The sequence below is a fragment of the Rhineura floridana genome, chromosome 9 (genome assembly GCF_030035675.1).
Source record: "Rhineura floridana isolate rRhiFlo1 chromosome 9, rRhiFlo1.hap2, whole genome shotgun sequence".
Taxonomy (NCBI): Eukaryota; Metazoa; Chordata; class Lepidosauria; order Squamata; family Rhineuridae; genus Rhineura; species Rhineura floridana.
Genome location: NC_084488.1, coordinates 8,280,864 through 8,295,010, shown reverse-complemented (window position 1 = coordinate 8,295,010; position 14,147 = coordinate 8,280,864). Strand labels below are relative to the sequence as shown.

Genomic DNA, 14,147 nt, shown 5'->3' with positions numbered 1-14,147 from the left:
TCCATTGCCGAACTGCCCTTACTGTCAAGAAGTCCCTTCTAATGTCCAATCTGAATCTATGCTCCTGCGACTTAAAACCATTAGACCTAGTCCTACCCTCTGGGGCAGCAGAGAACAAATCTGTACCCTCCTCTATGTGACAGCCCTTCAGGTACTTAAAGAGTGCAATCATGTCACCCCTCAGCCTTCTCTTCACCAGTCTGAACATGCCAAGTTCCTTCAACCTTTCCTCATAAGACTTGTTCTCCATACCAGCTATCGTCCTCGTCACCCTCTTCTGAACCCACTCTAACTTGTCTATATCTTTCTTAAAACGAGGCGCCCAGAACTGAATGCAGTATTCCAGATGAGGCCTGACTAATGCAGAATATAGTGGGACTATTACTTCCCTCGACCTGGAAACTATAGCTCTGTTTATGCAGCCCAAAACCGTGTTTGCCTTTTTTGCCGCAGCATCACACTGCTGGGTCATGTTCAACTGGCGATCCACTACAATTCCAAGGTCCTTCTCACACGCACTACTGCTAAGCCGGGTATTTCCCATCCTGTACCCGTGCATTTTGTTTTTGTGGCCTAAATGCAGAATCCTGCATTTGTCTTTATTGAATGTCATTTTATTAATTTCAGCCCAATTTCCTAGTCTATCCAGGTCCCTTTGGATTTTATTCCTGTCTTCCATTGTGTTAGCTATCCCTCCCAGTTTCGTATCATCCGCAAACTTCATAAGGCTTCCCTCCACCCCATCACCTAAGTCATTGATAAAAATGTTGAAGAGTATCGGCCCCAAGACAGAACCCTGTAGCACTCCACTCGAAACCTCCTTCCAGTCCGAAGCAGAGCCACCAACGACCACTCTTTGAGTACGGTTTTCCAGCCAGTTGTGAATCCACCTGACAGTATTTCCATGTAGTCCGCATTTGACCAGTTTGCTAATCAAAAGGTCTTGGGGGACTTTGTCAAACGCTTTGCTGAAATCTAGATAGATGACATCTACAGCATTTCCACCATCTACTAAGCTAGTGACCCGATCAAAAAAAGAGATGAGATTAGTTTGACAGGATTTTTTCTTGACAAACCCATGCTGGCTCCTACTAATCACAGCATTGTCATCTAGATAGTTGCCAATGGACTCTTTTATTATCTGTTCTAATATCTTTCCCGGTATTGAAGTCAGACTGACCGGCCTGTAATTCCCCGGATCTTCTTTTTTACCCTTTTAAAAGAGCGGGATGACATTTGCCCGTCTCCAATCCTCCGGCACCTCTCCCGTTCTCCAGGATTTCTCAAAGATGATGGCAAGAGGTTCCGAGAGTACATCCGCAAGTTCCTTCTATACTCTGGGATGCAGTTCATCAGGCCCTGGAGATTTGAACTCATTTAGGTTAACTAGGTATTTCCTGACTATCTCCTTATCAATCTCGAACTGCAATCCCGACCCCTTCCTGAGATTGCTACCGATGCAAGGTTGCACACTGTTCCCTTTTTGGGAGAAAACAGAGGCAAAATAGGCGTTGAGCAGTTCCGCCTTTTCCTTGTTATCTGTCAACATTTTTCCATCCTCATTGAGCAGCAGTCCCACCGTTTCCTTGGTTTTTTCTCTTGCTTCGAACATATCTGAAAAACCCCTTTTTGTTGTTCCTTGCTTCCCTCGCCAGCCTTAGCTCATTCTGGGTTTTAGCTTTCCTTACGCTATTCCTGCAAGCCCGAGCCGCTCGTCGGTACTCTTCCTTGGTGATGCGTCCTTCCTTCCATTCTGTATACATGCTCTTTTTTACTTTTACCTCCTCCACCAGTCTTCCGTGTAGCCACATTGGCTTTTTCCGATGTCTTCCGTTTTTCTTCCTCTTTGGAATTGTTTGCGATTGCGCTTTTTGTAATACGTTCTTCATGAACTCCCACGCTTCTTGGGCTCCTTTTTTCTTTAGTCTATCTAGCCATGGGATCCTACCCATCATTTCCCTGAGCTTGCTAAAATCGGCTTTCCTGAAATCCAAGGTCCATGTTTGACTATATTCTTCTCTTCCAAACTGAACAGAGTTTGGAATAAATCTCCCCCTGCTCCATCCTGCTCCTATCACTACCCCAGAATGTCCCTTTTTCAGGATTAACTCTGGCATTAGCTCAGCTGGGTTCAATTAAGCCACCTGAGCCCCAGCTGACTGGCTGAGCGCCAGTTGAACCAAAATGGAGGACTTACGTGAGTGAATCTCTGCTTGAGCTGGGATGAGGGACTTCAGCCCGAGTAGCCAAGGTTGAACCAGAGATCTCCCTGTTCTAAATCCCAGCAGATCTTGGGTTTGGATTGCTTCCTTAATGAAGCATGAGACAGACAGCTTACATGCTGTCAGTCTAACGCAGGTCTGAACCTGAGTTTATCTGAACCTAAGGGATGGGAATGGGCAGAACCTTGAGCAGAGCAATCCATGCTATAGAAAGCCAGTGTAATTTAGACTGGGAATACTTACGTTGATGTAATTTACCCATATTCCATACTCCATTGGGGGTGGGGATACTGGCAGCTGAGCCAGCCCTAGCCTGGCAGAGGGAAAACAAGCCTTTAAAATAGTTTGACTCATACCACCCTATTTGAAAGTGTAATTTATGCTGAATTGCTAGGTCACATGACTGAGCTAAGTGGAGTTTGGAATAGAGGTAAGTCTCCCCCTCCCCCACCATGACCCTGTTTTAGATCTTACCCTGGCCTTGGCTCAACTGGCTTCAGCTGAGCAGGGTGTGCCCCAGCTGAGCCACAGTGGAGGTCTTATATCGGAGTATGTCTGTGTGAGCTGGGATGAGAGACTTTTAACTGGCTAAACCCCAGCTGTCAGCTGCAGATCTGGAGTTTGGATTGCTCCCTTAGTCTCTTTCTTTGGCAGTTACATTGTGAAAGAAAAAGCGATACCCAAGGTACCAGTAAGATTATTTTTGAACTAATTAAACATGAGAACAGAAATGATTTTGCACCATCTGCTGTCAAAACTGAGTAGTCTCACTTCTCTAAATCGTGTGCAAATGTATCTTTTTGCAAAATGAGATTTTGCTTCATTAGAAAAAAGCTTTAAAATTGGTGCAGTGGTAAGAGCTAGATTGCACAGTCAGCAGAATCAAACAGTAAAAAAAGTTCTGGATTGTATGGCTTCAAGGCTATTTATTATTATTTATTTAATTCAATTTTTATACCGCCCATAGCAAAGCTCTCTGGGCGGTGTACAACAATAAAAATATAAATTTACATTTCAATTTTAAAACCACATAATAATCAAATCAATAATTAAACAAACAGATGAAACATGTAACTGACATATACAACAATAATACAGATTAATATTAAAAATATTAAAATGCCTGGGCAAAGAGGAAGGTTTTCACCTGGCACCGAAAGGATAGTAAAGTAGGCGCCAGGCATACCTCGTCAGGAAGGGTGTTCCATAGTTTGGGGGCCACTACCGAGAAGGCCCTCTTTCTTGTGGTCGCCTTCCGGACGTCTTTCTGAGTAGGCACCCGGAGGAGGGCCTTCGATGTTGAGCGTAGTGCACGGGTGGCTTCGTATCGGGAGAGACGATCCACCAGGTATTGTGGGCCCGTGCCGTGTAAGGCTTTATAGGTCAAAACCAGCACCTTGAATTGGGCCCGGAAACGTATAGGCAGCCAGTGCAAGCTGGCCAGAATTGGTGTCACATATTCCGACCGCTTGGTCCCAGTTATTAATCTGGCCACTGCATTTTCCACAAGCTGCAGTTTCTGAACAGCCCCACGTATAGTGCGTTGGAGTAGTCCAATCTTGAGGTTACCAGAGCATGGATAACTGAGGTAAAATGTTCCCTGTCCAGATACGGGCGTAGCTGGGCCACCAGCCTAAGTTGGTAAAAAGCACTCCGTGCCACCGAGGCCACCTGTGCCTCAAGTGACAAGGACGGGTTCAAAAGGACTCCCAAGCTACGCACCTGCTCCTTCAGGGGGAGTGTAACCTCATCCAGAACAGGTCGAACATCCAACTGGTCAGGGGATCCATTTACTAACAGCATTTCAGTCTTGTCTGGATTGAGCTTCAATTTGTTCGCTCTCATCCAGTCCATTATCGCGGCCAAGCATCAGTTTAGGACCTTGGCAGCCTCACCTGAAGAAGATGAAAAGGAGAAGTAGAGCTGCGTATCATCAGCATACTGATGAGAGCGCACTCCAAAACTCCTGATGACCGTACCCAGCGGCTTCATATAGATGTTAAAGAGCATGGGGGACAGAACTGATCCCTGCGGGACTCCATATTGGAGCGCCCAGGGTATCGAGTAATGCTCCCCAAGCACTACTTTCTAGAGATGGCTCGCCAGATAGGAGCGGAACCACTGCCAGGCAGTACCTCCAACTCCCAAATCCACAAGCCTCTCCAGAAGGATACCATGGTCGATGGTATCAAAAGCCGCTGAGAGATCAAGGAGAATCAACAGAGTTACACTCCCTCTGTCTTTCTCTCGACACAGGTCATCATACAGGGCGACCAAGGCTGTCTCCGTACCAAAACCGGGCCTGAAACCCGATTGAAATGGATCCAGATAATCGGTTTCATCCAAGAGTGCCTGGAGCTGGGATGCAACCACCCTCTCCAGAACCTTGCCCAGGAATGGCACGTTTGCTACCGGCCTATAGTTATTCAAATTATCTGGGTCCAGGGAAGATTTCTTCAGAAGTGGTCTCACCACCGCTGCCTTAAGGCACTGCAGGACCACTCCCTCACCTAGTGAGGCATTAATCACTTCCCTGGCCCAACCGGCAGTGCCCACCCTGCTAGCTTTTATTAGCCAGGAGGGGCAAGGATCTAACACAGAAGTGGTTGCACGCACCAGTCCAGGGACCTTGTCAACGTCCTCAAGCTGTACCAATTGAAACTCATCCAACAAAATATGACCAGACTGTGCTCCGGAGACCTCAGTTGATTCCACTGCTATAACTTTGGAATCTAAGTCTTGGCGAATTGGTAGGGAGTCACTATTGGTAGGGAGTCACATGTTTTAAATGCTTCTGCCTTGATAGAAAACTCACAGAGGGGATGATAACAATAGGCTTTGTGAGAGCAGGTTGAAAAGGCTATTTTTTGGGTGGCTTGTAATTCTTTATACTTGTTTTCTGTGTTGGGATTTATGTTTCTTTCTACTATCATCTGAGACCGCCTAGGGAGGAAGATTACTGAAGCTGCTCTTTCAACAAGCCTTTTAAGTGGAGACCTTATCCCAGTCTGTACCTGTGTTGGAATTACTTTTTTAGAAGTTTTTAAAGCTTTTTTTTTTTTAAGGTGTTTTGTTTTAATATGTTTTAAAAGATACTTTGTTTTAATATGTTTTAAAGATGTTTTGTTTTAATATGTTTTAAAGTTTTTTGTTCTCAAGATGTTTCAAAGTGTTTTTAGTGGTGGTGTTTGCTGTCCTATGCTCCTTCTAGGAGGAAGGGCGGGATATAAATAAATAAATAAAATTTGGATAGGGGAGGGGGAATAGTTGTGGTCTGGGTATGGCTATTCAGAGTATAGAAGGGAATAAATGGTAGATAAGTGAGAGCTATCACCTTTTCCATCCACCAGCCAGCCAAGGGCATTCTTGTTGTCGTAGCAGCAGTCCTCTGGGTTTTAAGGTTCTGTTGCTCAGAGGCAGGTCAGCTAATAGATTTGAACCTCAATGAGCATACTAAGCTGGCATTTATCATAGAAGCCTATTTAGATGGTGCTGTGGTAAATCTCAGCTTTATCCACAGTATCCTAAGCCTGGAAGATGGGGAGTGGAGTTTCAGTTGCAATGTCATCACTATTTGAAGGTGCTCTAATAGACGCATAATCTTGAATGTCCTTAAGGGTCAGTGTTAGAGACAAAATTGGGATTCTGGTGCCCCCCCCGTCCCCCCCCCGACCATCAATCTTACTTCCTAAGCTAGCCAGGGTGGACTTGGAGTTTCCCAGGATTGTTTTCTGGAGGATTTCATCCATGCAGTCCGCTTATCAGGATAGGATTTCATAGCCTCCATGAAAACCATGAGTCTGTCTCTGTTAGTATCTGGCCCCACTCAGTGGCTTCTTCCATTACTGCTAGCCATGACTGTGGCAGAACCTTGAGCAGTGTATGCATTTATTTGTTTTGTATATTGGAGTGCAGTCTCTAGCCAAGAAAAAAAAGTTTTGTGTTCATTTGTATTTATTTTTAAACAGCCAGCATTTTCTCTAGTAGCAAGTAAACCATGTTGCTGGACCATCTTCTGCTGCTGTGTCACTTACCCTGTCATGCCCCTGCAGTCCCCCAGTTGGTTGACTAAGCAGGAGCTGTAAATGACATTTTCACTTTAGTTGTCTTTACAACTCTCTGCATCTCCTCCTTAGCAGAGTTCTATTCCAGGTCCTTTTGTACCTCTGATCTTTTTATGCCAAGTGTACTCTGTGGACCACTGGTCTATCTGGCTCAGTTTTGTCTGCACTGGTTGACAGCTGCTTTCCAGAATTTCAGACAGGGTCTTTCCCAGCTGTTCCTGGAGATACCATGCATTGAACATGGGATCTTCTGTGTGCAAAGTATGTGCTCTGCCACAGAGCCACTGCTTTTCCTTCTGCATGCTACTTACCAAAACCCTGTCTGCCTTCTAGATCTCAAGAAATCTTAGTGCTAGAAATGGAATTAGCTAGGGCTAGCGCTTAGTCTTGCTATTGATCTGAGGAAGCAAATATGTTTTGTTTGGTGGTGCAGCCACTGCCACTAGAATTGCTTTGAGAACATCCTTGGAGAAAAGCGGTGTGTAAATATTGTAAACAGACATAACCATGTGTTTTGCTACTCAGTCTAAATGAAGTAAAAAGATATTCAAAGTCCCATAAAGCAAGTGTCTTGCTTTTTGCAAATCCAATATTAAGAAAAAATTACATACTAGTGGGTTGGATTTAGAGCAGCCTTTCCCAACTAGTGGGCCACCAGATGTTGTTGGACCACAACTCGAGCCTCAGCCAGCATTGCCAATGGTCAGGAAAGATGGGAATTGTGGTCCAACAACATCTGGTGGCCCACTAGTTGGGAAAGGCTGATTTAGAGTGAATTACATCAGAATTCTATGCATATTTATTTAAAAATAAGTTCTGCTGAGTTTAATGTGGCTTACTCCCAAATTAACTAGATATAGCAGAGGTAGCCAACATTGTGCCCTCCGGATGTTAGACTACAACTCAAATCTTTCCTAACCATTGGCCATTCTGGCTGGGGCTGATGGGAGTTGTTGTCTAATAATATCTGGTGAGCATCATATTGATTACCCCTGGATTTTAGGATTGCGGCCTTAGTCACATGCTTAGTTCCCACTGAAATCTGGGATTTAATGTTGTCACATTTCATATTTAGTTGTACTTAGCTTCCAAGGAAATAAATATAAAAATAGACAAACTCACTTTGGATCTATCCTGATATATGTGTATGAAAACAATGTGCTGCGTACATATGTGATCTTCCTGATGCTGACAGTTCAGTGTAAAATGCTCACTTTTTGAGAACAGTTAAACAATGCCTATTTATTTATTTTACTATATTTAGATAGCCTTCCTATAATGTGTGTTTTCTAAGCAGCTCACAGAAATTAATAAGAGAATTGTCTTTTGTATCAGTCAATTATAAGTCGCTTTAATACTTTCTTTTTACAATTTGCATTTGATTTTTGCCTCTAGACTGTGAACCAGAAGAAGTGACTGACTGGTCTATGGATGAAAAATGTTCCTTTTGCAATTTACATAAAGAAACAGTCAGTGTAAGTATGTGTGTTGTTAATTGTTTAAAGAGATGTTTTCTGAGATAATTATTTTTTTAATTTGAATTCAAATTATTTTACAGTATAAACATTTGATGAATGCATCATTTTATAATGGAAATCCTTCTTAGTGACCATTTAAAGATTTGTAAACTTTTAGAGCCCCAAATTAGCCCATATTTAGATTTGTGAATTTATTTTATACCTTTTAGGATCATACGGCAATTATTGGTTCTTTGCAGTCAACACCTACAGAGGAACTATCATCTCAGGGCCAGTCCAACACTGATAAAATTGAGTGCCAAGCAGAGAATTACCTAAATGCACTCTTTCGCAAGAAAGGTAATACTACTTCAGTTATTATTCTAAAATCTGTACATAATGTCATAAACAATTGCATTACTCTAGTGTTTCTTCTCTTTGTTAACAAGCAAACATACCAGTATTTGGTATTTATTTATTTATTATTTATTTAAAATATTTATACCCCGCCCTTTTTCCGAGGAACTCAGGGCGGCTTACATTAAAACATTAAAACAGCAATAATTAATAAACATGATATTCAGTTTAAGCAATTTAAAATGGAATTAAATAAACATAGGTTAAAACTAACTACATTGGTTAAAAGCCCGTCTAAATAGAACAGTCTTCACCTGTGCATGAAAATTTGATAAAGAGGAAGCCAACCGGACCCCAATAGGGAGAGAGTTCCACAGTCTAGGGGCGGCCACCGAAAAAGCCCTATTCTGTGTCTCTGCAAGATGAACTTGCATGAAGGAAGGGGTAATAAGTAGAGTCTCGCTGGAGGATCTTAAAGTCCGAGCAGGTTCATAGAGGGAGAGGCGGTCTGACAGATAGCCTGGACCTAAGCCGTATAAGGCTTTATAGGTCAAAACCAGCACCTTGAATTGTGCCCGGAAACAAATGGGCAACCAGTGGAGCTGATACAACAGCGGGGTTGTATGTTCTCTATATCCCGCCCCAGTTAACATCCTGGCTGCAGCTCTTCGTACCAATTTCACTTTCCGAGCAGTCTTCAGGGGCAGCCCCACGTAGAGCGCGTTACAGTAGTCTAATCGGGATGTAACTAAGGCATGTGTCACTGTGGTCAAGTCTGACTGGTCAAGGAACGGGCGCAGTTGGCGCACCAATCTTAATTGAGCGAAAGCACTCCTAGCCACAGCCGAGACCTGTGCCTCCAGAGTCAGAGCCGAGTCCAGGAGCACTCCCAAACTGCAAACCTGTGATTTCAGGGGGAGTGTAACCCCATCCAGCACAAGTTGAATCCCTATTCCCTGCTCCGCCTTCCGACTGAAGGTATTCCGACTGAAGTATTGTCATCCTTCTGTGATTTTCTTATCTTCTGTTTGTCAGTCCATCCAACTATAGCTTTATTTCCTTCTATTATTTTATTTAGATAGCTTTTCTATTGATAAACTGTTTAGATGGATTTATTTTATGGTAAACCTGGTTTACCGTCAAAGAGAGAGATCTTATAAAGTTTCAGACTTGTCCTACTCATTGCTGCTGGTCATGGGGTGGGCCTCCCTTGTGATCTGCATAGAATTAAGTGTGAAGTGGAACCTGTATCTGTGAGGGAGCAGCCTATGGAGAGCAAAGGGAGAGAGAGAGAGAGAGAGAGAGAGATTACATAATGAGCAGTTGCCAACAGCTGCAACATATAGTCCTGAAAGTGGATACACACTTGCCTTTTGTGAGAGAGGAGATGAAGTGGCACCTCCTGAGTGCCTAGCCAATGCTCATCCCTCAGCCTCTTCCCCCATTGTCTGGCGGTGAGGGGATTGACCTTGGTAACTGCAAAAATACTTCTGCTTGGGAGTCACAGTGGAACATTGTGTTTGTTCTTTGCCATGTATCTGGACTATGGTCCTGCAAGGCAAAGGTGCTCCTCGGCAGTTATAACAGTTGGAATAGAGTGCATGGCAGCTGCACAGGGATTCCAGGTGCCAAAGCTGGACTTGCACTATTGTGGGCAAAAGTATCAGAGTAAATAGAGTCAGCTGACAAGAATGGCAGTGATTATAACCAAGTAGAAGGTATGATTGGATGGAACTATAATTAGCAGCTGCTGCTGCTAGGATTAGGTTTCATAGTTGTCTACTGGGGAATAATGATTGGATCCATACCCAGACAAAAGTTGTGGTGTCTATTCTTGAAATTCCAGCAATAAGAAATTTATTTATTTATTATTTGATTTATATCCCACCCTTCCTCCCAGCAGGAGCCCAGGGCAGCAAACAGAAGCGCTAAAAACACATCAAAGCATCATAAAAACAGACCTGAAAATACACCAAAACAATTTCAAAAATATTTTTTTTAAAAAAGCTTTTAAAACATCTTTAAAAAGGGGTTATAAAACATATTGTTTTTTTAAATTAAAAAGCAATTCCAACACAGAAGCAGATTGGGATAGGTTTCAACTTAAAAGGCTTGTTGAAAGAGGAAAGTCTTCAAAACGCGCCGAAAAGATAACACAATTGATGCCTGCCTATTTAAGGGGAGGGAATTCCACAGGGTAGGTGCCGCCACACTAAAGGCCCATTTCCTATGTTGTGTGGAATGGACCTCCTGCAACATGGTATCTGCAGGAGGCCCTCACCTGCAGAGCATAGTGGTAGACTGGGTATATAATGGGTAAGACTGTCTTTCAGGTATCCTGGTCCCAAGCTGTATAGGGCTGTGTACACCAAAACTAGAACCTTGAACTGGGCCCGGTAGCAAATGCGCAGCCAGTGCAATTCTTTCAGCAGCGGGGTGACATGTTGGCAATACCCTGTCCCAGTGAGCAGTCTTGCCGCCGCATATTGCACCAGCTGCAGCTTCCGGACCAACCTCAAGGGCAGCCCCACATAGAGCGCATTACAGTAATCCAGCCTGGAGGTTACCAGTGCATGGACAACAGTGGTCAGGCTATCCCAGTCCAGAAAGGGCTGCAGCTGTCTTACCAGCTGAAGTTGGTAAAAGGCACTCCTAGAAACGGAGATCACCTGGGCCTCTAGCAACAAAGATGGATCTAGGAGCACTGCCAGACTACGGGCCTGCTCTTTCAGAGGCAGTACGACCCCATCCAAAACAGCAACTGACCAATTATCTGAACTCGGGAACCACCAACCCACAGTGCCTCCATCTTGCTAGGATTCAGGCTCAGTTTATTGGCCCTCATTCAGCCCACCACCGAGTCCAGGCAGCGGTCCAGGGCTTGCACAGCCTCTCCCGATTCAGATGTTACAGAGAAATAGAGCTGGGTATCATCAGCATACTGCTGACACCTCACCCCATAGCTCCTGATAATCGCTCCGAAGGGCTTCATATAGATGTTCATATAGAAGTTAAACCTTCAGACATCCGCTGTAACGAGTTCGCTGGGCACTTCCAAGATAAAATCTCATGCATCCGCCGGGACTTAGACTCCAGTATTATGGCAGTTGAACCTAATGAGGTATCCAGAGCACGGTCTTGTCCTTATTTATTGGATGAGTTTCAGTTGGTACAGCTTGAGGACGTTGACAAGGTGCTTGGACTGGTGCGTGCAACCACCTTGGTACTGGATCCTTGCCCCTCTTGGCTAGTGAAAGCTGGCAGGGCTGGAACAGCCGGCTGGGCCAGGGAAGTGATAAATGCCTCCTTGAGAGATGGAGTGGTCCCTAGTTGCTTAAAAGAGGCAGTAGTGAGACCACTCCTGAAGAAACCTTCCCTGGACCCAGATAATTTGAACAACTATAGACCGGTAGCGAATGTTCCGTTCCTGGGCAAGGTCTTAGAACGGGTGGTCACCAGCCAGCTCCAGGTGCTCTTGGATGAAACCGATTATCTAGATCCGTTTCAATCCGGTTTTAGGCCCGGTTTTGGCACTGAAACAGCCTTGGTCGCCCTGTATGATGACCTATGTCGGGAGAGGGACAGAGGGAGTGTTACTCTGTTGATTCTCCTTGATCTCTCAGCTGCTTTTGATACCATCGACCATGGTATCCTTCTGGGGAGACTCATGGAGTTGGGAGTTGGAGGTACTGCTTGGCAGTGGTTCTGCTCCTACTTGGTGGATCGTCTCCAGAGGGTAGGGCTTGGGGAACACTGTTCGACACCCTGGACTCTCCATTGTGGAGTCCCGCAGGGATCGGTTTTGTCCCCTATGCTTTTTAACATCTACATGAAGCCGCTGGGTGCGGTCATCAGGAGCTTTGGAGTGCGTTGTCATCAGTATGCTGATGACACGTAACTATATTTCTCCTTTTCATCTTCTTCAGGTGAGGCTGTTAATGTGCTGAACCACTGCCTGGCCGCGATAATGGACTGGATGAGAGCTAATAAACTGAAGCTCAATCCTGACAAGACCGAGACGCTGTTGGTGAGCGCCTTCTCTGACCAGATGGTGGATGTTCAACCTGTTCTAGATGGGGTTACACTCCCCCTGAAGGAACAGGTTCATAGCTTGGGGGTTCTTTTCGATCCATTCCTGTCCCTCGAGGCGCAGGTGGCCTCGGTGGCACGGAATGCGTTCTACCACCTTCGGTTGGTAGCCCAGCTACGTCCCTATCTGGAAAGCGATGACCTCGCTTCAGTTGTGCATGCTCTGGTAACCTCTAGACTGGATTACTGCAATGCGCTCTACGTGGGGCTGCCTTTGAAGACAGTTCGGAAACTACAGCTAGTGCAAAACGCAGCTGCTAGACTGCTGACGAGGACTAGGCGGTCTGCACATATAACACCTGTTCTGGCTCGTTTGCACTGGCTACCTATTTGTTTCCGGGCCAAATTCAGAGTGCTGGTTTTGACTTATAAAGCCTTACACGGCGTGGGACCACAATACCTAGCGGAACGCCTCTCCCGATACGAACCTACCCGTTCACTACGTTCAACATCTAAGGCCCTCCTCCGAGCTCTGACTCACAGAGAAGCTCAGAGGGTAGTAACAAGATCTAGGGCCTTTTCAGTGGTTGCCCCCAATTTATGGAATAGTCTCCCCGATGAGGTGCGCCTGGCACCTACACTTTTATCTTTTCGGCGCCAGGTTAAAACCTTTTTATTCTCCCAGGCATTTTAATCTATTTGTGTTTTTAATCTATATGAGGTTGTTTACTTGTTTAATAATGTATACTTTGCTGTTCTTGTGATTTTATTGTATTTATCCATGTTGTGCACCGCCCTGAGAGCCCTTGGGCTGTGGGCGGTATATAAATCGAATAAAATAAAAATAAAATAAATAAGCATGGGGGACAAGATGGTACCCTGCGGCACCCCACAGCACAACTGCCAGGGGGCTGAAAGACAGTCACCCAATGCTATCCTCTGAGAGCGACCCTGGAGATAGGATCTGAACCACTGTAAAACAGTGCCGCCAATACCCATCTCACCAAGTCGGCCCAGAAGGATACCATGGTCAATGGTATTAAAAGCTGCTGAGAGATCAAATAAGAATAACAGGATCGCACTCCCCCTGTCCTTCTCCCGATAAAGGTCATCAGGGTGACCAAGGCTGATTCAGTCCCATAACCAGGCCTGAACTCAGCCCGGGACGGGTCAAGATAATCTGTTTCATCCAAGAGTACTTGCAACTGCTGCGCCACAACCCTCTCAATCACCTTCCCTAAGAAGGGGGTATCTGCAACTGGGCGGTAGTTGTCGCAAACCAATGGGTCCAGGGTGGGCTTTTTCAGGCGTGGTCGGATCACCGCCTCTTTTAAGGCGGCTGGAACCACTCCCTCCCGCAATGATGCATTGACCACACCCTGGATTCACTCGGTCAAATCCCCTTGGCAAGCTTTAATAAGCCAAGAAGGGTAAGGGTTGAGAGGACACATTGCTGGCCTCATCATCACAAGCACCTTGTCTACGTCATCAGGCCCCATCAACTGAAACCATTCCCAAGAAATTGCAGCAGACGTTGTACTGGACACCTCATTGGGGACTAAAGTAGATGTGGATGGGAAATCAAGCCTGCTACAGAGGCGAGCAATTTTTCCCTCAAAGTGCCTTGCAAACAATTCACAGTGGGCCTCCGAAGGGTCTAAAACTCCATTTCCTGTTGTGGAAATGTTGTGAGCTCTGTTGGAGGGGGGTGGACTGACAAGAACAAAGCGGATGAGGAGGAGTACTTTGAGTGAGCTGGTCGAGCTGGTGAAGGGCCAAGCGGAAGTTGGACTCTGAAGGTGCCCCAGCTCTGAACTTTGATTGTTCAACCCCGGCAGCTCCAGATATCCCTGTGGAGAGTCAACATAACCAGCCGGTTGTTTCCCAGCCTGACTCTTTGCCTTTCCCTGCGCCCATGTTGCCTGCAGGGAGACCTCCTCCCTCTGAGCGGGAAGACAGGACTGTGATGAGGGCTCCGCCTTTGCCTCACACCAGGAGGTGAACGCGGTGGGAAATTT

The 14,147-nt window shown here is 45.4% G+C and overlaps 1 protein-coding gene across 12 annotated transcripts in view; it reads left to right on the top strand.

Moving 5' to 3' along the window:
* LCORL (ligand dependent nuclear receptor corepressor like) overlaps positions 1 to 14,147 on the top strand; it is a 125,026-nt gene that overhangs the window by 38,118 nt on the left and 72,761 nt on the right. For all 12 annotated transcript variants that reach the window (XR_009757832.1, XM_061584140.1, XM_061584146.1 and 9 more), the window contains 2 exons: positions 7,682 to 7,761; positions 7,974 to 8,103. Coding sequence is in view for 11 of the 12 variants with exons in the window: in XM_061584140.1 (XP_061440124.1) it covers positions 7,682 to 7,761; positions 7,974 to 8,103 (210 nt within the window). In the remaining variant the exon portion in view is untranslated. The remainder of the gene's footprint in view (positions 1 to 7,681; positions 7,762 to 7,973; positions 8,104 to 14,147) is intronic.